At 38.3% G+C, this 26266-nt stretch overlaps 1 protein-coding gene across 1 annotated transcript in view; it reads left to right on the top strand.

Moving 5' to 3' along the window:
- MYO5A (myosin VA) overlaps positions 1–26266 on the top strand; it is a 201593-nt gene that overhangs the window by 94887 nt on the left and 80440 nt on the right. The window contains exons 6-14 of the mRNA XM_044918191.1: positions 2243–2386; positions 4688–4769; positions 5131–5238; positions 7228–7334; positions 13517–13782; positions 14876–14957; positions 19357–19497; positions 21464–21589; positions 22756–22839. Of these exons, the coding sequence (XP_044774126.1) occupies positions 2243–2386; positions 4688–4769; positions 5131–5238; positions 7228–7334; positions 13517–13782; positions 14876–14957; positions 19357–19497; positions 21464–21589; positions 22756–22839 (1140 nt within the window). The remainder of the gene's footprint in view (positions 1–2242; positions 2387–4687; positions 4770–5130; positions 5239–7227; positions 7335–13516; positions 13783–14875; positions 14958–19356; positions 19498–21463; positions 21590–22755; positions 22840–26266) is intronic.

The following is a 26266-nucleotide window of genomic DNA, read 5'->3' as shown; positions in this document are numbered from 1 at the left end:
TCATCCTCAGCATAAGCTCCTTTTGCAAAATATGAATGATGCACAGATAAATGATTCTTTTTTGCTCATTTTATCATGTTTTCTTTTTCTCCTTTTCCTCCAGGAAATTTTCATCCTAAGATGGGGACAGGGAAAGATTCTTGTGGTCATAGTGGGTCTTAATAGTTCTTTTACAACATTAATAACCATAGTTAAAGATTTTCATCTCCTTTTAGTAAAGAAGAATAAGTCACTAAACACTTCACTGAAATCAATAGTGAAATTGATTTTAGACCACAAACCTTTTTTTCATTAACAATTTCTTGCTAATTGAAATGAAAATAGCATCAAGGGAGCCTGGTGTAAATACTGTACTTATAAGGGAGAGGGAGGAATTAGGTGGAATGGACAAAAGGTATTGTTTATAGATATATAGAGCCTTCTTTCCTTATCAAGTTCAAGGCTTGTAATCATCTAATTCTAGTTTTGGAAAGGACCCCAGAGCTCATCTATCCTAGTCAGTTTACCCTTGGAGATACTACTGCTCCTCAGAGGATTAAATGTTGGCAAGTTGGTAGGAGGGCCTGGTCTGATACCCAGGTCTTCAGACTTCTCTTCCATTCACTCCTTCTACCATTCTTTGCTCTATGTTTAAATACGTTTTACTCAAAGGCAGAGGGAAGGGGTCTGTTTCAACCCTGGCCTACTCACCGCCGCTTCTCACAGGGTGTCGTGTTGTTTGGGCAGCTCAGCCACTCGGACTCACACTCTGAGTCGATAGGAGGGAGATGGCATATGGAAGGTGGGATGGGGTCAGGGTGGGAGGAGAAGCTTGCTTAGTTGCTGGCAGGAAGGTGCTTGGGACGGTGCCTGGTAAACCCTCTGTGACTGTTACCGCCGCTGCCGCAATTACTACATCTTCTTCATCTGCTCTTTGATGGAATAGTCTGTGTTGAAAGAAAATCCTGCATTTATCATTAATTTCCTTTTGTAAACAAAATAAAAATAATTAGAAGATGTGGAGACTTTTTGTTGTACTTTTTGTCATATCAAAGAGGGGAATATCTAAGTAAATGCATTGTTAAATTGTCCTAGGCTACACTAGATCACTCTTACTTTGCTGGGAAGACAGCTTTCTGTCATTCGTTCCACTTAAAATGTTAATCTGAAATATAGCAGTGTTCTCATTGCCAGAGCAAAATAGGACAGTACCGGCCCCGTATTTCAGAGAGTGAAATGTGCTTTCTTTGATTGATCAGAGAATCTGATGTGTTGATTTTTTTGTGGCTGTGTAATTACTGTTTTCATCACTTATATTTGTATTGCTTTTTTAACACTCCAGAGCATTTTCATGTCTTTCTCTCTGCTGTGGTTTCAATCTACTAATCCTGATCATCTCAGGCTTTGCACAAGTAAATTACAGTAATCTTATATAAAATATTTTATTAAACATTTAATGCATGCATTATGTGAACACTTGCTTCTCTAACTACACCATGTTTTTTGCTTTGCCTTGGAAGAAAAATTTCTAGAAGCATGTTACCTAAGTCAGAAAGTAATACATACATTATCTTAATTTTTAAAATTATATAAAAAATTTAGCAGAAAGTTACATTCTCTGAATTCTATGGCAGGTGTTTTACAAGTTAGACACAGCTATCAAAACCCAAGGGCAAATTTTACTGTGTCTGGTTTCTGAAAATGGCTTTGAATTGAATGGGTGATTCCTAAGATTCTGCTAATAACCAGTCTAACTGGGCCTTTGTTGTCACAGGATAAGAGGATAGAAGCTTCTAGCTAAAGAGTCTCAACACCAGAGCAACATTTCCTTGAAAATATTAATTTGTCTTAAACAGCTTATTTACATAAAACAGACTAAATTTTCAGGAAATGCAAACCCTAGTGTGTAACTAAGAGGGCTTGGGCTTTGGCAGCCCCCAGCCCCATCCATTTCTTTCCTTGTTGACCTGCATGAGTGTGTTCTGATACCACAAACGGTGTGAAAACCTCCCAGCCACTGGGCTCAGGTTTGCTGTTTCTGAAGATAATTTGTGTGAGAGTAAGAGGGCAGATCTGGACTATTAGTTGGTATCTGTGTGGTTGTGCTTTGGGCAAAGCATACACTGGTGCCTGCAGGGGAAGGATTTTAAAAGATCAGTTTTAAAGTGTTGTGTTACACTCTGTCCTTTCTTTCCCTGAACAGACTCTGTAAATGTCATGTCATGAACTGTACTTCTAAAATACTACTTTTTCCCCTTCTTAGTCCATTGGAAATGCTAAGACAACCAGGAATGATAATAGCAGCCGTTTTGGGAAGTATATTGAAATTGGTTTTGATAAGAGATATCGAATCATTGGTGCCAATATGAGAACTTATCTTTTAGAGAAATCCAGAGTGGTATTCCAGGTAAGCCGGGCAGGTGCACATATGTATTTGTGTTAGATTGCCCTATAATTCTAGAGCTCATGCTTGCTGGTATGCATTTTATTTGCAGATACTCTTGGGCATATTATGACAATATTACTACAAACCACATTTGGGCTGAAATTTGTAAAATGGTACCTGTCAGAGGCAGGGCAATACCCATTAGACTAATAATCTGGGGGACTGGGCACTGGTTTAGGTTTAATGGTTTTGATTTTTTCCTGCAGATGGTTGTAGGAAAAGCTTAGTTAAAAAGAGGTACTATTTTTTTTCCAAGATTTTATTTTTTTATTTATTTCAGAGAGAGAGTGTGCATGTGAGCAGGGGGAGGGTCAGAGGGAGAGAGAAAATCCCAAGCAGATTCAGTGCTGAGCACAAGCTGACATGGGGCTCTATCCTCTGACCCTGAGATCATGACCTAAGCTGAAACCAAGAGTCAGACGCCTAACTGACTGCGCCACGGAGGCGCCCCAAGAGGTGTTACTAGTTTACTCTTAACTCTCGTATTTCCTAGTTGATAGGGAAGACATTGGGTTATGTTTTCAGTGAGTTAAGAGTTTGAACCTAGTTCCTTGTCCTCTTGTCTTCCTTCTCCTCTCTTAGAATATGATATTGTTTAGATAGAATAATGAAGGTTAAAAAATCTCCTTTACCAGACAAAAGCCCCTTTTGGGCATCAAACCTGACTTTGAGGCCACGCTATGCTTTAGTGAGCTGGATACACTGCAGAATTCAAGGATATGATGGTAGAGTATAAGGATTCAGTTTTGTATGAACAGTAATATTACAGTTGAATTTTTAAAGTATGTATGTGGAAAAAGGACTGTTAGGAAATACTAAGAAATTATATTAAAATTATACATGTATAATATATATACATATATTAAAATTATACATTTTGTAAAATGTTTTATTGATGTTAAAATGTATAAACTAAAATGATATAGATGATGTAGTGAATTTGTGGATTTCTTACAAACAACCAGTAGTGATCTGGTCTGACATATGGCAAAGCTAGAATATCCTTTTTCATTTAAAGTGTTAGGAAGACCATGAACCTGAAGGGTACTGTGAGAAAATATTGAGTACAGGTTTACCCCCTTTTCCAAAAGTAGATTGGTCCTGTGAAACCTGTTGTAAGCTGAAATGGTGTAAAATGAAGAAAAAAATTATCATTAATTTATATGGAAAAATTTCTGAGCATCCCCAGACCCCAAAAATAATCTCTCTTAGGCTTTTCTGATACCTTAGGACACATCTTGCTAACAGATGCACAAACTAAATCGAGATAAAGCACAGATGCTCACAGACACATTTCAAAGCTATGGCAGCTCGACGCTGAGATGCTGAGTGTAGTTCCCGGGGAAAGAGCCTGGCGGTCCCGAGGTCGCTGCTGGGGGTGTGCTGCCTCTTTAGTGGCTCGCTGCAAAATAACCACTAGACACTAGTTTTTACTTTTCTGTAAAAACTCATCTTTGGGTTTCTTTTGGTTAGCAAAACAGATGGTAATGTAGGCCTTCTGCAAAAATGAAGTGGTATAGTGCGAACTTTAGAAAAGCAGGGGATACCTATATTTCAAAAACATGGTTTTAGTTTTCCCCAAAGGCAATGATCTTATAACAATAGCATATACCAAACTGTTCTTTACTTCAAAAAACATCATTATCAGATAATTTTTGTTGAATGTGACCAACAGATACACATTCATACATATATGCACATAGCTAATAAATCATAAGATTTAACAATCATAAACCTATATTAGGAAATTTAGGGAGGGACAACTTACTACACTGAGATAATTAAATATTAAAATTTTATTTTATGGGGGTGCCTGGGTGGCTCAGTCGGTTGTATCTGATGCTTGATTTCAGCTCAGGTCATGATCTCCGGTTTGTGGGATGGAGCCCCTAGTCTATGCTCAGTGGGGAGTCTGCTTGAGATTCTCTCCCTCTGCCCCTCCCCCCACTGTCTTTCTCTCTCTCTCAAATAAATAAATCTTAAAAAAACTTTGGGGCACCTGGGTGGCTCAGATGGTTAAGCGTCTGCCTTCAGCTCAGGTCATGATCTTCAGGTCCTGGGATTGAGCCCCGTGTTGGGGGCGGGGGGGCTCCCAGCTCAGTGGGGAGTCCGCTTCTCCCTCTCCCTCTGCCTCTCCCCCTGCTTGTGCTCTCTCTCTCTCAAATGAATAATAATAATAAAAAATCTTAAATTTATTTTATGATTGAATTTTCTGAGTTTTAGGTTAAAATGCTATAATTGAAAACTCTTCTTATTTCAAAGGCAGAAGAGGAGAGAAACTATCATATCTTCTATCAGCTTTGTGCTTCAGCAAAGTTACCTGAATTTAAAATGCTGCGATTAGGTATGACTATGGTGTTAGATTTATTGTTTTGGTATTGTTTTCCATTAATTCCTGAGTTCATAAACTTACTAAAAAGAGGATTATCTTATACTAAAATATTTATGAATAAAATGGTAAGAAGTCTGCAGTTGGCTTCACGATAACCTGGGGAGGGGGAAGGGGTGAAGAGCTGCATAATAAATGGAGCAGGATTGGCCTTGAGTTGATACCTGTTTAAGATGAATGATGAGTACACAGGCAGTCGAACTCCAGACTCTATACAGTTAACTGGGCTATCATTGTCTCTACTTCAGAGTGGACATAAGGGTAGGAGTCAAGGCTTTTTCATAGACTGCAAATCTTTTATTTTCGTTAATTGCAGGAAATGCAAATAACTTTCATTACACGAACCAAGGTGGCAGTCCTGTGATTGAAGGAGTTGATGATACCAAGGAGATGGCACATACCAGGCAGGCCTGCACTCTGCTAGGTAACAATTTTATTTTTGAGCTCTTAGGAGCAGTAGTTCTCTGATTCAAGCAATCTTTGTTTGGAATATTGGCTTAGCTTTGTATTAGGTGGTGAGTGTTGTTGGGAGATTTAACATTCATTCCTTATAAAACATCTTTGGGCAGCAAATGAACACAAGGTTTCTTTTTGGGGTGATGGGAACTATTCTAAAATCTGATTGTAGTAATGGTTGTATAACTAATCACTGAATTGTTTGCTTAAAACAGGTGAATTTTATGGTATGCAAATTATCCTTCAATAAAGCTGTTTAAAGAACAAATTGAGGGCATTAGGGGAGGTAGGACCTACTAATTCTTTGTTTAAATTTTCACAAAATCTGAAACCTAAAGCTAAATGAAATGGGTTCCTGAACAAGCTCACATTTTATAGGGTTTTCGCCTTTGTTTTTGTTTGTTTCGCCTTTTTTTTTTTTTGTCTTTTGTGGTTGGGAAATGTGGTTGAGCTGCTGTAGTGACAAAACACTATATTGCATGTAGATTATTCCACTGTTTTAAAAATGGCTCAGATGTCACTGTCTTGTTTCTGAGATTTAAAAAATATGGGGTCTACATGCAAGTAAATTAATCTTTAGAACTGCAATGTACAACTTTTAGTGGTGAATTATTTATTTTAAAAACCTCAAAATATAGGGACGCCTGGGTGGCTCAGTTGGTTAAGCATCTGCCTTCAGCTTAGGTCATGATCCCAGGGTCCTGGGATGGAGCCCCGCATGGGGCTCCTTGCTCAGCAGGGAGCCTGCTTCTCTCTCTGCCTGCTGCTCCCCCTGCTTGTGCTCTCTCTCTGTCAAATAAATAAATAAAATAAAATAAAAAAACCTCAAAATATAAATAAATAACATCATGTGTTGGTATTTTGATGAGTACTATGAGGTGGGTTAATTTAATTTAAAAGCATTGCTAATCAGAGTATGGTCCAGGACCGTAGCGGAGCTTGCAAAAATTCAGAAACTCAAGCCCCATCTCAGACCTACTGAATCAGAATCTGCATGTTAACAAGATCCATTGGTGATTTGTGTGCACATTAAAGTTTGAAAAATACTGCTATACTTCTGGGGCTAAATCTATTTGTAAATAGAAAATTGCAAGTTTGTAAAAGCCATAATTAGGAGATAGTGAAAACATTTATTATAAGATCAACTCTCAGTTACCCTGTATATGATTACATATTTGGAAATAATCTTCCTATTTTTACTTCTATATAATTATATATAGTATTCAGGAAAGTCTTACCTTACTGAAAAAGGAAACCGGATCTGAGAAAACGTCAAGGCTGCCCAGCTTTCTCACCCTGCCTCATCCGTCAGTTGCTGCTTTAATGTTGCATTTCGATGTTCCCTCATCAAGCTGGGTGCAACATGAGCCTGAACACTTCCCATCTCGGGATCTCTTTAGCTTATACTTGTTCTGTAGTTAGAAGAGGTAGTTAACATAATCTGACATAAAATAGCCTTATTGGGCTACCACTTGCATTTGGAGTAGAGAAAATAGAAAAGGTAATAATGTTAGTAAAATACTTAAATCCAGGGTGTGATGATGATGATAATTTGTTTAGCATTTACCATGTGCGTGCTAAGTATACTAAATGACTACATGCATTTTCTCATTTAATGTTCATGGATGCCCTTTGAGATAGCCCCTACTATTCCCGTATCTCAAATGAGAAAACAGAAACATAGAAGGGTGATGTTCCATGCCCATGTGAGATGGCAGGTCAGGAGCAACACCAGCCCTTGAGCCCAGTTCTCGCTCCCTTCACGTCCTGCCCATCCTGCCCGTGCTCCCAACCATGATGCTACACTGTGTTACATGCTGATAGCAACAAAGATGAGGATGTGGTTAACCATGACATGTTACCATCTGCACATCTGGAAATATTCAAGAGTTAAAAATAGGCTTAACATTGGCTGCTGTAATGGTTTATAATCACTTGTTCATTTCCTCTGTTTCAGGAATTAGTGAGTCTTATCAGATGGGAATTTTCCGAATACTTGCTGGCATCCTTCACTTAGGCAACGTTGCATTTATATCTCGGGATTCAGACAGCTGTACAATACCTGTAAGTTCAGAATATGCTTAGTGTGATAGCAGGTTATTTGTGTTTCAGTTTTGTTGATTCTTTATGGAAGCAGTCTATTTGAAGTCTCTCCTATCATTATCAGAGAGATGAATTACCCCAAGTAGAATCTGGAACTGAAAGTAGGAAATATGGATGCTAATCCCTGGTGCACAGTGATTGTCTGTGCTAGGGGTAAGGGAGAGGAGAGAACTTGGATATATGTCTGGTCCATATGAACAGAGATGGGAAGAATTCGATGTGGAAGTTGGATTGGGGCCATCTAGTTCATTTGGCCGATGGCACAAATACCAATAATTGAAAACTTTGTGTCTTCAGCTGTGGAGTTGTAACATAGTTTAAAAGTTATTGAAACAACTATTAGCAGTGGTTACTCCTGAGAAGAGGAACTAGATGGCTGGGGAGCTGAGTGTCTTCACTAGGATTTGCATATTCTTTCACACATAGTGATAACTGCACATTGAGAATTAAAACCCAATTCCATATGTGGAAATGTTTGTTTAAAATGTAACAAAGCCTGGTAGTCTCAGATTGTCCTCACTAGGCATTTATGATTTGCAGTATTTGCTGTTCACCACCATCAAGTATAACGCCTGCACGCACGCACACACACCCACATACACATATAGTTTTAGGTATTTTTTTAACTTTATAAGAATGGAGGAAATTTTAATATAATTAATTCTTTTTCCATCCTGCTTCCTCAAGATTGTGATAGGAAACAATCTTAAGATTTGTTTCACTCTTCAGATACCCAAGTTGATATTAGCAAATCTACATGTAGATTAATTCATGACTTAAATTTATATAAATGAGATGTTAGTTTTGAAATATATGTTTCAGTGTCTCTGCCTGGATTCAATCCCTACTTTACTGTTTAATCTGTGTTTTTTTGGTGGGTTGCTTACACTTCTCTGAACCTCTTTTTCCTCATCTGTAAAATGAGACTTTTTTTTTTCCAGCAATTTTCGAGTAGGTTCTCTGATTGAGCTTCATACTGGATAAATTTTATATATATATGTGTGTGTGTGTGTGTGTGTGTGTTTTAAAGATTTTATTTTTAAGTAATCTCTACACCTAACGTGGGGCTTGAACTCACAACTCCCAAGATCAAGAGTCTCATGTTCCACTGACTGAGCCAGCCAGATGCCCCATGATAAATTATATTTTTTAAAAAAAGTAATAAATATGAAAAATATACTGAGAGGCCAGAAACTAAGTGAAAATAGGAGCTATGAGAAAGAAGTAGAGCCCCGGATTTAGGGCTCACCTTGAGGGCATTTACTGAACCCAGTGACTATGAACTTTAGTTTTCTTAGACAAAAGACAAAGCCCAGGACTCATATAAACAGGGGAACCCCTTCCTAAAGCTGAGACCCTACATGGGAAACTAGTAGTAAACTTGCCTACCACCTACTCAAAGAGTACAAAGAAAAGTTGATCTGGCTTGAGCAAGCCTTGGTGCTAAGTGTAGGACAAAATAGTTCCTAAAAATTTACGGCAATGAACTGACCCTCACAGTTACTCCCAGACTGATTTTGTAGTTCCTAGATGGTCCCAGAAAGCTAAATACAGAAAACTTAGCTTAAATTGGTCCTGGATTGGTGGTGCCTTAGATGCCTATTAGAAGCAAATGTAAGTATGGGGATTAACATAAGAATAAAAAAAAAAAAAAAGAAGCAAATGTAAATCTACTTTGGATGATCCAGGTCTCAATAGAGTCCCATGAGAAAAGTTACAAGAAATACTGGCTCACAGTCAAAAATCACAGATTCCACAAAGAAACAAAATAGGAGGAGCTAGGCAAAACAACAGATAAAAGTCAAACCTATTAAGGATGCTGAAAGAAATTAATAGCAAATTTGACACAACTGAGGAGAGAAGAGATGAGCTAGAAGAGAGATGTGAAGAAATTATCCAGAATGCAAGATAGGACCCAGAGATGGAGCACTTAGAACAGAGGAGAGGTGAAGGTTGGAGTAATAAAATCTAATTTTAATCCAATGAGAATTCCTAGAGAAAAAAAAAAAAATGAGGCAGACATAACATTTGAAAAGAAATAAAATTACAAATTTCAGAAATTGTGAAAATGACTCTAAACCTCAGATTAGGAAAGTCCACAAAATCCTAATTAGAATAAATGAAAAGAAATCCACCCAAGGCACACCATAATGATAGCAAAGGCAGAGAGAAAATTCTTAAAACAGGCAGAGAGAGAAGACATACTACTTTAGAAGAAATAACAGTTAAACTGTTAGCTCACTTCTCAACTACAATAGAAGCCAGAAAACACTATCTTCAGTGCTCTAGAGTAAATAACTATTAACTTAGAATTGTATATCCCATAAAAAGATCTTTCCAGAATGAGGGAAGAATAGAAGTGTTTTCAGACAAATAGAAATTGGGAGATTTTGTCCCTAAGAGGCCCTCACTAATGGAAATGTTAAAGGACGTGGTTTAGGCAGAAGGAAAGTGACCCAAGATAGATCTAAAAGTAGAGAATGAATGGTGGATCAATAAACTAGGAAAGCACATGCAAATATAGATAAAATTTCATTAATTAAAACAGTAATAATATGAATAGTGTATTGGGCTAGAAAAGACGGAACTCCCCACAAAATACTTAGTAGTACGAAGGGAAAGATAGGTATCTTTACAGTGGAGAAACTTGGCAGGCATTCCTTAATCAGGTGACTGCAATCGACAGGACCAGTAGCGAGACCAGTCAACATCATAGAACTTTTTTTGTTGTTGCTTTTGTTGTTGTTGTTTGCTTTTAAAAAGTCTTTAAAGATATTTCTTTATTTCTCTGGTTTGTAGCTTAGAGTGAACATGGTTTTTTTTAAGTTTTTTATTTTAACTCTAGTATAGTTACCATACAGTGTTAGATTACTTTCAGGTATACAGTATAGTGTCCAGCACGTCCATACAACAACCAGTGCTCATCACAAGTGCCCTCCTTAATCCCCATCACCTGTTTCACCCTTCCCCCCACCCACCTCCACTTTGGTAACATCAGTTTGTTCTTAATAGTTAAGAGTCTGTTTCTTGGGCTTTTTCCATAGTTTGGCTATTGTAAATAATACTGCAATAAATATAGGGGTGCATGTATCCCTTCGAATTAGTGTTTTTGCATTTTTTGGGTAAATACTCAGTAGTGTGATTACTGGATCACCGGGTAGTTCCATTTTTAACTTTTTCCAGAGTGTTTTCTGGGAACTCTAATTTTAACTTTTTCCATACTGTTTTCCAGAGTGGCTGCATGAGTTTACATTCCCACCGGCAATGCATGTGGGTTCTTTTTTTCTCCACATCCTTGCCAACACTTGTTGTTTCTTGTGTTTTTGATCTTAGCTATTCTGACAGGTGTGCAGTGATATCTCATTGTAGTTTTTTTTTTTTTTTTAAAGATTTTATTTATTTATTTTGACAGAGAGGGAACACAAGCAGGGAGAGGGGGAGAGGAAGAAGCAGGCTTCCCGCTGAGCAGGGAGCCTGATGTGGGGCTCGATCCCAGGACCCTGGGACCATGAACTGAGCTGAAGGCAGACGCTTAATGACTGAGCCACCCAGGCGCCCCTCTCATTGTAGTTTTGATTTGCATTTCCCTGGTGATGAGTGATGTTGAGCATCTTTTCATGTGTCTGTTGGCCATCTGTATGTCTTCTTTGGAGAAATGACTGTTGAACATTATATAACTTCTGATATGATGAACTGAGAGCACAACATCACTTCCCTGGTATTCCTGCCAAGAAGGCATGACCCAAATCTAATCATGAGGCAGCATCATGCATACCTGCATTGAGGGACATACTAGTCAAAAATGTCAAGGTCACAAAAGACAAAAAGAGCGAAGACCTGTTGAGATTAAAGGAGGCTAGTGAAACATGGCAACTAAAGTCAGTGTATGAACTTAAGACTCGATCCTGGGCTATAAAAATGTCTCCCCCACTCCTATGCAGCGATTGATTAGATCAACCAGAAAAAAATTGAATTAGATCTATAGGTTAGATAATGGAGTTGTGTCATTGCTAATTTTCTAATTCTCTTGGTGATACCATAGTTATATAAGACAATGTCTTTGGTTTTTAGGAGATGCACACTGAAATATTTAGGACTAAAATGGCATCATGCTTGGAACTTCTCTCAAAGGTTTTTTGGGTTTTTTTTCCCTCCCACTCCACTCTCAAAGGTTCTAAAAAATTAATGTGTATGTACATGTATGTGAAGGAGAGAGAATGATACAAGCAAACGTGGTAAAATGTTAATATTTAGGGAATCTGGGTGAAGGGATTTCTTTGTACTGCTCTTGTAACTTTTCTTTTAGTCTAAAATCAGTTCAGAAGAAAAAGTTAAAAAAAATAAAGAGAATCATCAGCCCCTGTTCCCCCTAAAAACATAGAACTAGAGTACTAGATAACAACTGGATAACTGGTTTAGGAACTCAGCTATATACTTTTGAAATACCATTCCTAAAACATAAAGGTACAGAAAGTTTGAAAATAAAAAGTTTAGAAAAGATACATCATAGTAGCTAGAAAAAACCTGGCAGAGCCTGTATCGATATTGGACAAAATAGAGTTTGGGACCAAAAGCAATACTAGAGATATATAGAGTACTATGTAATGATAGAGATTTTATTCATCAGGAAGATGTAATGCTTCTAAACTTTCATGTACTTAATGGCATAGACTTAACATATATAAAGCAAAAATCAACAGAAACCAAAAGAAGAAATAGACAGCTCTATCATAGTGGGAGATTATTGACTTTCTCAGATAAAGAGAAGAGATAAATGAAGAAGTCTAAAAATTAGTAAAGTTACAGAAAATTTGAACAAAAAAGTTTACAGCCACCATCTAATAGTATGGTAATGCCGTTCAAATAGAGTATGTTTAGAGAGTACGGTCAAATCGTTCATATTTATACGAATGAAATTAGCTGCTTATTTAAGGGAGCTGTAGCATGCTGTTGGTAATGATGCTAGTTTGTATCTGAAGTGATCACTTGGGAGAAGGAGAGATGAAGGAAGGAAGGGACTGCTTCAATGGGAAGGGTCAGGAGGTGAGGGTGCCAAGACACCCAGGTTCTAATGACAACACTGACATACATTGGCCGTGTGATGTGTGACAAGCTATCCTCTTGGATTTCAATCATATAGTGATAGGGATGTGCATCCTGGCTATTCCCCAGGAATGTCATCAGAGTCAACTGAAACGTGTGAGTGGAGATGTTCACAAATACAATGCACTCATGTGGATCAAACTAAAGTTTTTATTGAATGTCTACTCAATGCAAGGCCTATGGAAGACCTTGTAGGGGATAAGGATATATAAGTCATTAAAGAGATTCTAATCATTCTCATCTAAGAAGTCATGCAAATAACTCTCAAGTTATCTGTTTCAAACCCTTCAGCGGCTTCCCTTTGCTCTCAGGATAAAGATCAGCCATGGTATAGCCTCTGCCTGTCTCTCTGGCTTCATCTCAGGTATTTTCTCCCTCACTCAGCGTTAGTCCCTCATACTATAGTTTTCTCCCACCACAGGACTTTTATACCAGCTGTGCCCTCAGCTTGTAGACCCTTTCTTCCCCCTTTCACTGAGTTAATACTTTCCCATCTTTCAGATTTCAACTCTGTTTCTCAAGGCAACTGGTGCCTGCCTCCTGAGTAGAGCACGCTCCTTTCATATGGAATCATAGGATAGTACCCTTGTTCTCTGCAGTAATTTTACATGTTAGGGAGCAGTCGTTTGACTAATATCCATTTCTCCTGGTGACTGTAAGTTCTAGGAAGATAGAGGCCATGTTTGGTTTTATTTACTGGCATATCGTGGGCACTCAGTAAATATTTGTTGACAAGCTGACAGATCTTCTGATCAACTGACTGAATGAAGGTGCCCGAAGACAGATACAAACAAATAACAGCAAAGAGACAAAGGAAGATGTAGTTTGTGAAACGAGCCCTAGAAGAGATTATAAAATGCTGTCTAGATGCTGGTCTAATGGATGACTGATTATTATCACCGACCAGCTTCAAGTGATCTGGGTGTTCGTTATAAAAAAGAAATTGCTGGGTTTTATTTGTTACTTCTTTGTTAGTGTTTTTTTAGTAAATTCTTATTTGATTGATTTGGTCATAGGAAATAATCCACTCTCTTTGTCAGCCCAAGCATGAACCTCTCAGCATCTTCTCTGACCTTATGGGCGTGGACTATGAAGAGATGTGTCACTGGCTCTGCCATCGGAAACTGGCTACCACCACAGAGACATATATCAAACCCATCTCGAAGCTGCAGGCCACGAATGCCCGTGATGCGTTGGCCAAGCACATTTATGCCAAGCTCTTTAGCTGGATTGTAGATCATGTCAATCAGGCCCTCCATTCTGCTGTCAAACAACACTCTTTTATTGGAGTGCTGGACATATACGGGTAAGTGTATTTGGCTTAATGGTCTGCCACAGAGCATTTCTTTCTAGAGATTATCTGGTAACTCTGAGTGGGTACTAGGTTCTGTCTCCTACTGGTAAGGAGAAAAGAAAATTAGAAGAGCATTTCTAAAAATCTTACTTCATTTGCTAGTTTGCCTTTTCTTGTTACCCTCCTTTAAAGATTTTATTTATTTATTTGAAAGAGAGAGCGAGAGAGAGAGCATGAGCAGGGGGAGGGGCAGAGGGAGAAGCAGACTCCCAGATGAGCAGGGAACCCGATGCAGGGCTCGATCCTGGGGCTCCGGGATTCTAACCTGAGTTGAAGGCTGATGCTTAACCGCTGAGCCACCCAGGCGCCCCTCTGGGTACCCTCCTTTAGCTGTTAATACCTTTCCTATACATTTCTGCTTTTTAATGCCTAGTTTCTTTTATTGTTTAGTTTTTCAAAAGAACCTATGAGATCTCTATTCCCAGTTCTCTTTTATGTGAATATTTAGACACTGAATCTGTGTCTAGAGCAATAGCTTTATCATAATTCTGATTGTTCCCCACCTGGGGATGAATTAGCACTCAAAAACTCATACTGTTAAATACCTCTAAAATAAATAAATAAGGGCGCCTGGGTGGCTCAGTCGGTAAGCGTCTGCCTTTGGCTCAGGTCATGATCCCAGGGTCCTGGGATCGAGTCCCGCGTCGGGCTCCCTGCTCCACAGGAAGCCTGCTTCTCCCTCTCCCACTCCCCCTGCTTGTGTTCCTGCTCTCGCTGTGTCTCTCTCTGTCGAATAAATAAATAAAATCTTAAAAAAAAATAAAGTAAAATAAAATAAATAAATAAATACATACATACATACATACATACCTCTGCATGCTGGAGCCTTCAAAAAATTCTCTCTGCTATGTGGCTGATGCCTATCTGCTGTGTATAGATTCCATGTTACTGATTTATAAACTTTTATCTTCACTGATGGTGGACAGAAGGTTTCAGAATGTTGGGAAATTTCCCATTTCTTTCTTTCTAATGGGCACATTTTGAATATTTTAAAAAGCTGTTTGTTTCTTTTTCTCCTCTTCACATATTATTTTTGGTTTTACAGATTTGAAACATTTGAGATAAATAGTTTTGAACAGTTTTGCATAAATTATGCAAATGAAAAACTACAGCAACAATTCAATATGGTAAGAATTTTCTTTCTTAACCAATTTCTACTATAAATTATTCTTTTGAATTCCCACTCTGTGTTTCAAGTCTAGTTTCTGAAATGAGGTTGTAAATTGCAATTATTATGTGGGCTTTAGAACAACTGAGCTGCTGAGGAACTTATGATTAATAAATGAGTGCAATGTTAAAGAAAGGTATGGCCCAGATAGGATTCAAGGTGATCTTCAGATTACAGCCTGGGAATAGTAAAAATTTGGTTGAAATAAATTGAGTGATGGAAGCAGGGAGTGCGTTAGGTAGTAACACAGGCAGTTTGAAGTTTCGAGCCCAGGATATCCTTCAGTGTGCTGTTCCTGTGGAGTGAAGACTATCTTAACTCTTACTTGCTGTATCCGCAAGATGCCAGCATGAAAAATCAGAACACGCTCTCTTTTCTACATATTTTTTTTACATATTCTATTTTATATATTCTCTTTTCAACAGTCTGAGACATTGACCACAACAGTGGCAATGGGAATATTTTGAGAATGGCTCTTGTAGAGTAGTAATATCAAATATCATCAAGCATTATCATGGTATTGGGGAATTTCAAGATATTTAAAAATGAGGGGCAGTAGATTGTAATAGTGAAGATCACAGATCTCCAAAGTAAACTGCTTGGGTTGGAATCCCATTCTGCATTGATTATTCATGGGACCTTGGGCAGGTTAATTGACCTTCCTGGGCCCTAGTCTCCTCATCTGTATAATGGGGATAATGATAGTAGTACCTACTGCATATGGTTGTATAGATTAAATGAGTTAGGATATGTAAAGTTATCAACACATGCCAGGTACAGTTCTAAGTGCAAGATTAGGGATGGTTATTAGTACTGATGAAAGAGGATATTAAAAATGAGTCACCCAGGGGCGCCTAGGTGGCTCAGTTGTTAAGCGTCAGCCTTCAGCTCAGGTCATGATCCCAGGGTCCTGGGATCGAGCCCGGCATTGGGCTCTTTGCTCATCGGGGAGCCTGCTTCTCCCTCTCCCACTCGCCCTGCTTGTGTTCCCTCTCTCACTGTGTCTCTCTCTGTCAAATAAAAAATAAAATCTTAAAAATGAGTCACCCAAAAAACAAGACAAAAAAACCCCAAAAAAGTCACCCATAGAAGTTGAAGATGGAGGAGAAGAGAGCTGAAGGACAGGAAAAGAGCCCTTAGTATCCTCATTTTATAAAGAGAGAGGACAAGTGGCATGGTCTATAGTTAATGAACAAAAAATAGAAGTTTAAAGGTATTTTAAGTTACAAAATTAGTAAAAATCAAAAGAAGAACTAAAAGTAGTAATATTGGGAGGGCTGGGGAGGGGCACAGTAGAGAGGTGGTATATATGAATTTAGCCTCATCTGTCTCTTCAAGAAATCAATAGATGATGTTTCCAACGAATACATAAAAAAATAGTAGATAAACATATTCTTTAGAGGTAAATATCAGAAGAAATAACTAAGGAAGTTAAAAATGGCTTCCTCCAGAGAGTGAGACTGGGTTGAGGGATGGGACAAGGGATTGTTGCTTATCATCATCAAACCTTCAGACTGTTTGATTTTTTAAAAATATCGCATATATTCTGATGAAAATTTGGACCATCTTTATTTAGCAAGTTAAGAAGCTACTTAGCACAGTGAAATAATGCAGAGGTGTTCTTTAAGCCTTAAGCTTATGACTGTTTCCATAAGAATGTGATTGGTGTATTTCTCATCTTTACGTAAGAAACATTAATAAAAACCTATCAGAGACTAAACTGAGCATTATCTTTTTCAAGGTTTTACTGAGATTAATACTTTAATCATCCACAGCCTCTGGTCTTTCCTAGTATGTTTTCACACAAGATGACTGTAAATATAAGGAACCAGCACTGCCCTCATTAGGGATTGGCTCATTTGTCTGTTTGACAAGGACCCCATGTCTTTGCATGTGTGTTTCTGACTTTCTTATTTCTCTTTCTCTTTCCCTCTGCCTCTGTGAGTCTGTTTCTTCTTCTCTGTCTCTCTCTCTCACACACACACTATACTGCATCTTAGCTTCTCTCTGCATAGCTGCTCCACTCCCTCTTACTATCAGATGACTTATTCTTCCCTTTTATTTTGTATATATTTTCTCAAGGTTTCTGCTTCCTCAATCACTTCAAGCTCCCTGTGAACCCAGCAGTGGTTGGATTGCTCCTCTCATCCTCTCCCCTGTCCCCACCCCCACCCGCCCCGGAGAGAGAGGGAGAGCGGGGGGGAGGGGCAGAGAGAGAAAGAGAGAGAAAATCCCAAGCAGGCTCCACGCCAAGCACGGAGCCCAATGCGGGGCTCGATCCCACAACCCTGGGATCATGACCTGAGCTGAAATCAAGAGTTGGACACCTAACCGACTGAGCCACCCAGGCACCCCTCTTCTCTCGTCCTCTTAACTTGCCTTTTCCCCATTCATCTTGACTCAGTTTCAGCTTGCACTGTTAATTGCCCATATCAAAATTCTTACACCTGAGAAAGAGAATCTGATTAACTTCATTCATTTTTCCATCACAGATCTCTAGCAGTTGACTAGCTGTGACTAGGAAGATGGGGTTTCCCAGTAAAGAACTTGGCTGCTTTGGGCCACTCCCTTGGCAGGGATTATGGGTGGGGCAGTGGGCATGAGAAACATGGTGATCTGCATTTTTACAGCTCACAGTCATTACATATTGACCAAGGATCTCTAGCTCATGCCCACATTGTCTTTTTGACAATTGAGTATCCAAAATTTCTGAGGCCTCATGGACTTTTCCAAACTAGGCATAGAAATGTGTATAAGAAACAAGCTCTATTTAAAATTTGGATCAGTGTTTCTGTCAGTGTGGAGATTGCATATAAATTATTGAATTAAAAAAAGAACAGGGCTCATTGCTTTGGAAAATATTGGTGCCATCAGTCAGGGCATCCTGCTGACACGTGGTGCCCCGTTTGCCTTCTCATTCATCATAAGAGCAGAAGAAATTTGCTTTCTGATCAACATGACATAAATATTCATATGGGTGACCATTTTGTTTGTTTTTTTTAAATTACTGAAGCTTATTGCAGCTGGTAAATGCTGCAAATGAGCCAAGAGGGGCATTATGATAAGTACAGAATAAAGAGAGAAAGTTCCAAGTGCACAAGGAGAATATGTATCGGAAATCTTGGTGACACCTAAGTTTCAAGGGTCTTAGGGTCCTAGAAAATATGTGTTGTCTGGTCAAAGTCACAGGGGGCTATTCTTTCCAGAAAAAGCATCAAAATATGTGAGAGAAGAAGGGACTCAAAAGAGCAAAGGAAAGCAGAAATCCCCAAGAACAAAGAGTAGCGGTCATTAACATCTTATAGACACTAGAAGTTGTGGGTTGCTATATTGTTGGGCCGCCTGAAGCAAGAACTGTATCCGGGATTGGATTGCCCTTCCATCTAGACTAACTTAACAACCATTCATCTGCAGAGCTCCTATCACACAGCCTTTCCTCAGGGAAGCGTTTCCTCACCACCCTATATCCAAACTGGATGAGGATTCTTGGATTCTTGCTTTCATAGCTTACATTATTTTCCTCTGTAAAATTACTACAGTTTGTGATCCCTTGTGATTATTTGATTTCTGTCTGTGTTTCCCACTAGTTAAAATCCCTGAGGGCAGAACCCACATCTACTTTGTTAATGGTGTGCAGTGGCTGGCACATAGTAGACGGTCGATAGATATTTTTGCTTAAATGAGTGAATGGGGATTAGAAGCAATGGTGAGGATGGTGGCTAAAACATTTAGCAGAAAGAACAATGGATTGGTCCTTGTTGCAGCTGCTTGCAGCATTGGAAGTAGAATTCAGAAAATTGAGCTGTAGATCCCCTGACTGTGGAAAATAATGGAGGCAGACACAAAACACTGTTATCTAATTCTGAGGCAGGTATACTTCAACATCACTGTCCCTTAAGAGAATTACTTTGCTGTGCGGTAAGCGTCACCCGGCATGGTTCAGTAGTCTAGGGGGTATCTGCTCTGCATAGTTCAAGGCCAGCTAAGGCATTGTTAGCAGCACTGTGCAATAATTTTAGGCCAAAAAGTATATTGTGCTGTGTTGGATGTATACATATAAAGAAAATCGAAGACTGCTACATTTGTCAGCTGTTTAACACATCTACATACCTAGATTAACTTGTTTACCAAGAATCCTATATAGCTGAGGCTTTACTATCTGTGGTTTTTATTTGCTTTTTATATCACTCTCCGTGTGTAAAACATGTTTCTCCCACAAGATTATTGTTGCTGGAAGCCATGGACTATCTCATATCATGTTCGTATCCTTTTAGAGTGTTTTCTATAAATGTTGTTTCTTGACTAACATTACTTATAATGATACAGTAATGCCAGTTTTTTTTTCTTTTTCATTTCAGCATGTCTTCAAATTAGAACAGGAAGAATATATGAAGGAACAAATTCCATGGACACTCATAGATTTTTATGATAATCAGCCTTGCATTAATCTTATAGAATCTAAACTGGGCATTCTAGATTTGCTGGATGAGGAATGCAAGGTAAATATGATTTTCTGACGTACCTAGTCTATCAAGAGATATGTCAAGGTCAGAGGTAAGTGGGTTTAAGCAGAGATTCATTAGTATACCATGAGGTGTCACTGTGGCCACAAGTGAGAGATTGCCCTACTTGCATTCTGAAAGGTCACTAGACCCAAAGGGTTCTAAATACAGTCAAAACTTGGAGAATTTTGGGGCACCTGGGTGGCTCAGTTGGTTAAGCGTCCGACTCTTGATTTCAGCTCAGGTCATGATCTTGGGGTCCTGGGATTGAACCCCACGTCAGGCTCCATGCTCAGCAGGGAGTCTGCTTGAGGATTCTCTCCCTCTCCCTCTGTCCCTCCCCCCCACTTGCACTCTCTCTCTCTCTCTCTCAAATAAATAAATAAATCTTTTTAATAATCTAAAAAAAAAAAAAGAAACTTGGAGAATTTCCTTTCTCTTTTCAGCCGCTTCTCGGTTATGTGAAAAATTGACATTAGACACAACTACTTACCAGTGTTAGCCACCTTTGTTATATTTGGTACTTTTTGGTTCAGTGATATGACATATTTAAAGAAATGCAAGAAATTGTACAAAAGATATTTTAAATAATAGTCCTAAATATCCGTGATTTTAAAATTGACTGCTTGTTCTTTATCACTGATATATATAGTAGAAAGGGAGTGTTAGCTTTAATATTTGAAAACCCAGCATGTTGGGAAAATAATGGATCTCCACCTTTACTGCTAACTGAGTGATCTTAGACAAATAACCTATCCTTTCTCTTAACTCCTCTTTAGTCTGTATGCCATAAATTATACCATAGATTGATCACCTAAGCATCCAGATTTCCTACAACATTAAGACTGAGTATAATGCTCAGTGTCACTTGAAGTGAAATAAAATGCATATCAAACCAAAAATGGGATACTGCTTTTTACTTATCAGACAGGCAAGTTTTTTTTTTCTTTTAAGATTTTATTTATTTATTTTGAGAGCGAGAATGCATGTGAGCTGGGGAAGGGGCAGAGGGAGAGGGATAGAGAAATCTCAAGCGGACTCCCTGCTGAGCAGGGAGCCCAACACAGGGCTCGATCCCAGGACCCTGGGACCATGACCTGAGTTGACATCAAGAGTCAGACATTTAACCGACTGAGCCACCCAGGCACCCCAGATAGATGAGTTTAAATTTGATAATACCATTCTTTTATGGTTGGATGTGAGTTAATACAGCATATATTTGAGGAAATTTGACAATATTCATCAAAATTATAAGCACATGTACCTTTAGACCCAACAGTGGAACTGCTGGAGTTCACCCTATGAATATACTTGCAAAAGTATCCAAGGTATATATGTAAAAGAAGTAATTGTGGCCATTTTTACAATAACAAAAATGAGTGACAACCTAGTGGCCATAAATATAATTATATTTATTTTAAATATATTTTCTTCATTTTACACCTTTCTGAATTATGAAAATATTTCACTCTGTGCAGATATTACCTTTATTTAACAAATTTAAGAAAATACCTGATATGGAGCACCTGGCAGGCTTAGTTGCTAGAGCATGTGACTCTTGATCTTAGGGGGTCGTGAGTTCAAGCCCCACATTGGGCATATAGCTTACCTAAAAAAAAAAAAAAACACATAAAATCATGATAGTTCATCTTTTATTTGTGAGGCTTTTGTTGTTTTAAAAGCAGATAGAATATTTATTTGATGATTCCTGGTATAGGCAGATTGAGTTGCCCAAAGTTTGGGCTGAGTCACCCATAAGAAGGTCACAATCATTGCTTTTCATTAGTAATTAGTTTTTGGCATCTAACAGAGTAATGTGGAAGGAATGAGTTCCTAATTGCATATAAAAGTTGTTAGAAAAGCCAAAAAATGGTCTCCTGGTTGATGCCTCAGAAGAGCCTTATAACAATTTTCACCTTATTTTGTTGTTGTTGTTGTTGTTTCTTTTCTCCCTTGAATGTAGATGCCTAAAGGCACAGATGACACTTGGGCCCAAAAATTGTACAACACACATTTGAACAAATGTGCGCTCTTTGAAAAGCCCCGTCTATCAAACAAAGCTTTCATCATCCAACATTTTGCTGACAAAGTAAGGAACCTTTATTATCTTTTTTCTTTTTGAATATTTAAGTTCAAAGAGGAAGAAAATCAATAGTCAAGAGATACCATTTTTATCTTTGCTGAAACTTGCATTCTTTAGTGTCTTATAGGAAAAGTATTTTTCAGTGTTGCTTTGTTGGTTTTCTCTTCCTTTAAACTAAATGGAATTATATTATGAAATAAATATGAGCCTACAATCCTCTATAATTTTGAAATCCAAGAAACTCTGAAAACTAAAAAGTCTTTTCATAATTCATTTTATGTCTAGACCTGATCTCTGACTTGAACTAACATGAGGTTATGTATAGTCTTTATCTCACTTAGGCTGGGTATTTGCATACTTCAGTGTAGAAATGTTAATGTGATTGATTACATTTGCTCCCTCAGATTGCTGAAAACCTTGGAGGGGTCAGAATAGAGACTGTGATTGAGTCAGTGGGTTCCTGCTAACAGGACTTGCTGCTTCATGAGTTCAGTAGTGTACTCAGAAAATCAGGAGTGATGAGGCTAATTTACATTTAAAGGAGGTGTGGGTAGGTATAGGGGAGTAAGCTTCCTGGGATCTCCTTCAGGAATTGAGGGCCTTCTGAGTCTCCGTAATCCTAGCTGGAAACCTAGGAATGACTTGTAGGTCATCCAAGGGCTTTGTGTTATAGCCTGGGGAGCAACTTGAATGGTAGATGCCTAAAGTCCAAAACTGGAGTTTTGGAATCAGGAACAGTCGTTCTTGAGGAGTTCCACTTACCAAATCATACAGTGTTTACCCAGTTCTCTCCCAAGAGAACTACCGCTCCTGGATGGTGATCTCAGTCACAAGAAGATACATTGACTTAGCTGTGGAGGAGCTCTCTACCACCAGCATGGGAGAAGACAGTCAACTTCTTAGGAGTCTGCTTACCTATGAATTGGGGGGATCTTTTAGACCATAACTAATTAGCACTACCACTGTTCCCTAGGAAAAGCAGTATTTGAGGAGTTTTACTCTAGAGTTAACATACTTCTTCCCAAGAATGGTACTGGTTTCTTAGAATAAAACTGATAACCAGTTTGCTGAGAACCAGTCATATAGCCTGAACCTAATAAATATTTTTGTTGTTGATGATTATAATATCTGTTCAAAAAGTCTGTTAAGAAGATTTTTGCATGTGTTTTCAGGTGGAATACCAGTGTGAAGGCTTTTTGGAAAAAAATAAAGACACTGTCTTTGAAGAACAAATTAAAGTTCTGAAATCCAGCAAGGTAACAATGTATAGGCTTATATATTCATTAAAGTGTTAATTACTTAAGCATTAGTTTTTTTGTTTTTTTAAGCATTCGTTTTTTAACAGTGATGATTTTTCTAACAAAATCAGCTTTACCGTTAGTTTTTAATTTATCAAATACATAACACTTAGTGTGTGTCAGGTATTGTTTTAAATGCCTTACAAATGTTAACTCATGTAATTTTTATAATGAGGTGATATAATCATTGCTCCCATTTTACAGATGAGGGAACTGAAGCACAGAGATTTCATAGCTAATAAGTTTTCAAGCCAAATTAAAACACAAGCTGTCTGGCTCAGAGTCTGCTCTTAACCACTATGCAATGTTGTCTTTCAGTTTTATGTGAAATTGTCTCCACAGTTGTTCTAGACTCTCTTGTGCCTTTGTAAGAGACTATGAGAGAAAACAGGTTTTTTGCTGCATTATGTATGTATGTATGTATTTTTAAAGAATTATTTATTTATTTTAGAGAAAAACAGAGAGCACTAGCGGGGTTGGGGGGCAGAGTGGGAGGGGACAAGCAGACTCCCCAGTGGGTGGGGAGCATGACTTGAGGCTCAATCCCAGGACCCTGAGATCATGACCTGAGCTGAAATCAAGAGTCAGATGTTCAACCAGCTGAGCCACCAAGGTGCCCCACTGTATCATTTTAAAGGGATGCACTGGAAACATGGCCTTATGCACTCAAATTATTTGAAAGTAAACTTAGTTTAGCAAAATGAATATTCAAATATTCATTAAAAATCTATAATTATTCGTGTGAATCTAGACTACTGACTGGCACTTTTGTTTTCCTAGTTTATTCTGAGATAGTCTTTATTTTTATTTTTCATTTTATTTATTTATTTATTTATTTGACAGAGAGAGAGACACAGCAAGAGAGGGAACACAAGCAGGGAGAGTAGGAGAGGGAGAAGCAGGCTTCCCGCCGAGCAGGGAGCCCGATGTGGGGCTCGATCCCAGGACCCTGGGATCTGACCTGCGCCGAAGGCAGATGCTTAACGACTGAGCCACCCACGCGCCCTGAGATAGTCTTTTTAAGTTCTGTGGGAATATGCTATAAACATTTTTAAATTTAAATTCAATTAATTAACATATAATGTATTACTGGTTTCAGAGGTACAGGCCTGTGATTCATCAGTCTTATGTAATACCCAGTGCTCATCACATCACATGCCCTCCTTAATTTCCCCCATCCCTCCAACTCCCTCCCCTCCAGCAAACCTCAGTTTGTTTCCTATGATTAAGAGTCTCTTATGTGGTTTGTCTCCCTCTCTGGTTTCATCTTTTTTTATTTTTTCCTCTCTTCCCCTATGATCCTCTATTTTGTTTCTTAAATTCCACATATCAGTGAGATCATATGATAATTGTCTTTCTCTGATTGACTTATTTCACTTAGCATAATACCCTCTAGTTCCATCCATGTCGTTGCAAGTGGCATGATTTCATTTTTTTTGATGTCTGAGTAATATTTCACATCCTCACCAACATCTGTCATTTCTTGTCTTGTTAATTTTAGCCATTTTGACTGGTGTGAGGTAGTATCGCATTATGGTTTTGATTTGTATTTCCCTGATGCCGAGTGATATTGAGCATTTTTTCATGTGTCTCTTGGCCAAGATTATGTTCCAGTTTTAACCCTCAGAAAAATAATGACTCTGAGTGTCTGTAAGTGTCCGTCAGTTTTTTACTTACACCCATAAGCACTGGGCATTAATGCTTTATAGCTTATAGGACTGATGTATAGGAGAAAATTCTCTCCCAGTGCCAGTCCCTGAGTACTATTCAGTTAGATTATAAATCATTTCTATTTATGAATAGTGATGAAAACCATAAAATTCTGGTGTCACTACTCTGCCTAGGTAATTTAGCTTAAATGGAACATTCACAGGTTCTTATTCCCCAGGTACCCGTAATCAGTCGTGTCTTTCTTCTGACTAATTTTCTTATTGGCTAGTGGATCCTTAATTATCACAAGGTAGCTGTGGGTTCTGAGGAATCATTTGGAGTAATTGCAGTCTGTGTAGCATTGCTGCAGCTGGAGCTGGGGGATGGTGCATGGTACACATAGCTTGGGTTTTCAGATCAAGTCTGTTAGAGACTCTTATTTTTCCCCTTTGCAACACAGCTTTAACATTGTAATACAAGATAGTAGTGCAACATGTTTTCCTCTTTATAGCCAACCAAGCTGGAATATATTATTTTTTCTATAAAAGGGATACATTCATTTGTGTAGCAAGCAACCATTATTGGTATGTTTTGTATAACAATTTATTTTATACATCATGAGTTATTTCCTAAATTACCCTTATGATTAAATACACATTAAGAGCAAATGAAATTCTCTGATTTTGGTTTTTAATGGAAGCACTCTCCTAAGAAAATTATTTCTTCTGGAGATACTCTGAGATTATTAGACAAATAATAGGTAGTTGTAATTTTAATTTGAAGGATTTATTTGATGCAGAATGTGTCACTGTTGAAAAGATATATACGTATGTCAAGATGTTCCTGTAGGTTAGTTTGAAGTCTCTTTCGTTCCATAAAGTCTCTCCCTTCCATACTGACTAATACCATCTATCCACTTGTTAAATGCCAGATCTTTTAATAATCTTTCATAGTGCTAACCTGGTACAACACAAAATTGATTGCAGGAATTATGCAATCAAGTTATCAATCCCTTGAAAACAAATATAAAAGGATACAGGACAAGGGCAGGGTTTTTAATTTTTTTCCTTATAAATCTGTGTTATTTTCCAAAAATTATTAATTCATGATTTTTTTTTTAAAGATTTTATTTATTTATTTGAGAGAGAGAGAATGAGAGAGAGCACATGAGAGGGGGGAGGGTCAGAGGGAGAAGCAGGCTCCCCGCCGAGCAGGGAGAAGCAGGCTCCCCGCCGAGCAGGGAGCCCGATGCGGGACTCAATCCCGGGACTCCAGGATCATGACCTGAGCTGAAGGCAGTCGCTTAACCAACTGAGCCACCCAGGCGCCCTCATGATTATTTTTTAATCTTATAATACTGGAGAACTAGTTTGTGACACCCTTCTTGCTGAGATTTTCAGTGAGTTTTGTTTAGCTGGTGCTCACCATTTGAGTTAGTAGGTAGACAAGTGAAGCATGATGATAAAATATTTTGTGGAACTGAAGTAATAAGATAGGACTTTCCATTAGTATTTTGGTCATAAAATAATTGTAGTTCAAGACTAGTAATATGTTGATAGTGTCCATTTTCTGTAGATTAGGATTTCAAGTGTTAGGGGAGTAGTTTTGATTTTGTTTCCCCCAAACAAGGCCATAGAATCACTGCATTTTTTTCCTCCTATATTTTTGTAGCATTGGTGTCACCTTCCTCTCATGTCTTTGTTTCCTAACACAGATATTGATTATTTCCGGAAGA

Source organism: Neomonachus schauinslandi, chromosome 9 (assembly GCF_002201575.2).
Source record: "Neomonachus schauinslandi chromosome 9, ASM220157v2, whole genome shotgun sequence".
Classification (NCBI taxonomy): Eukaryota; Metazoa; Chordata; class Mammalia; order Carnivora; family Phocidae; genus Neomonachus; species Neomonachus schauinslandi.
The sequence above is the reverse complement of the archived record's forward strand: the minus strand, read 5'-3'. Positions and strand labels throughout refer to the sequence as shown.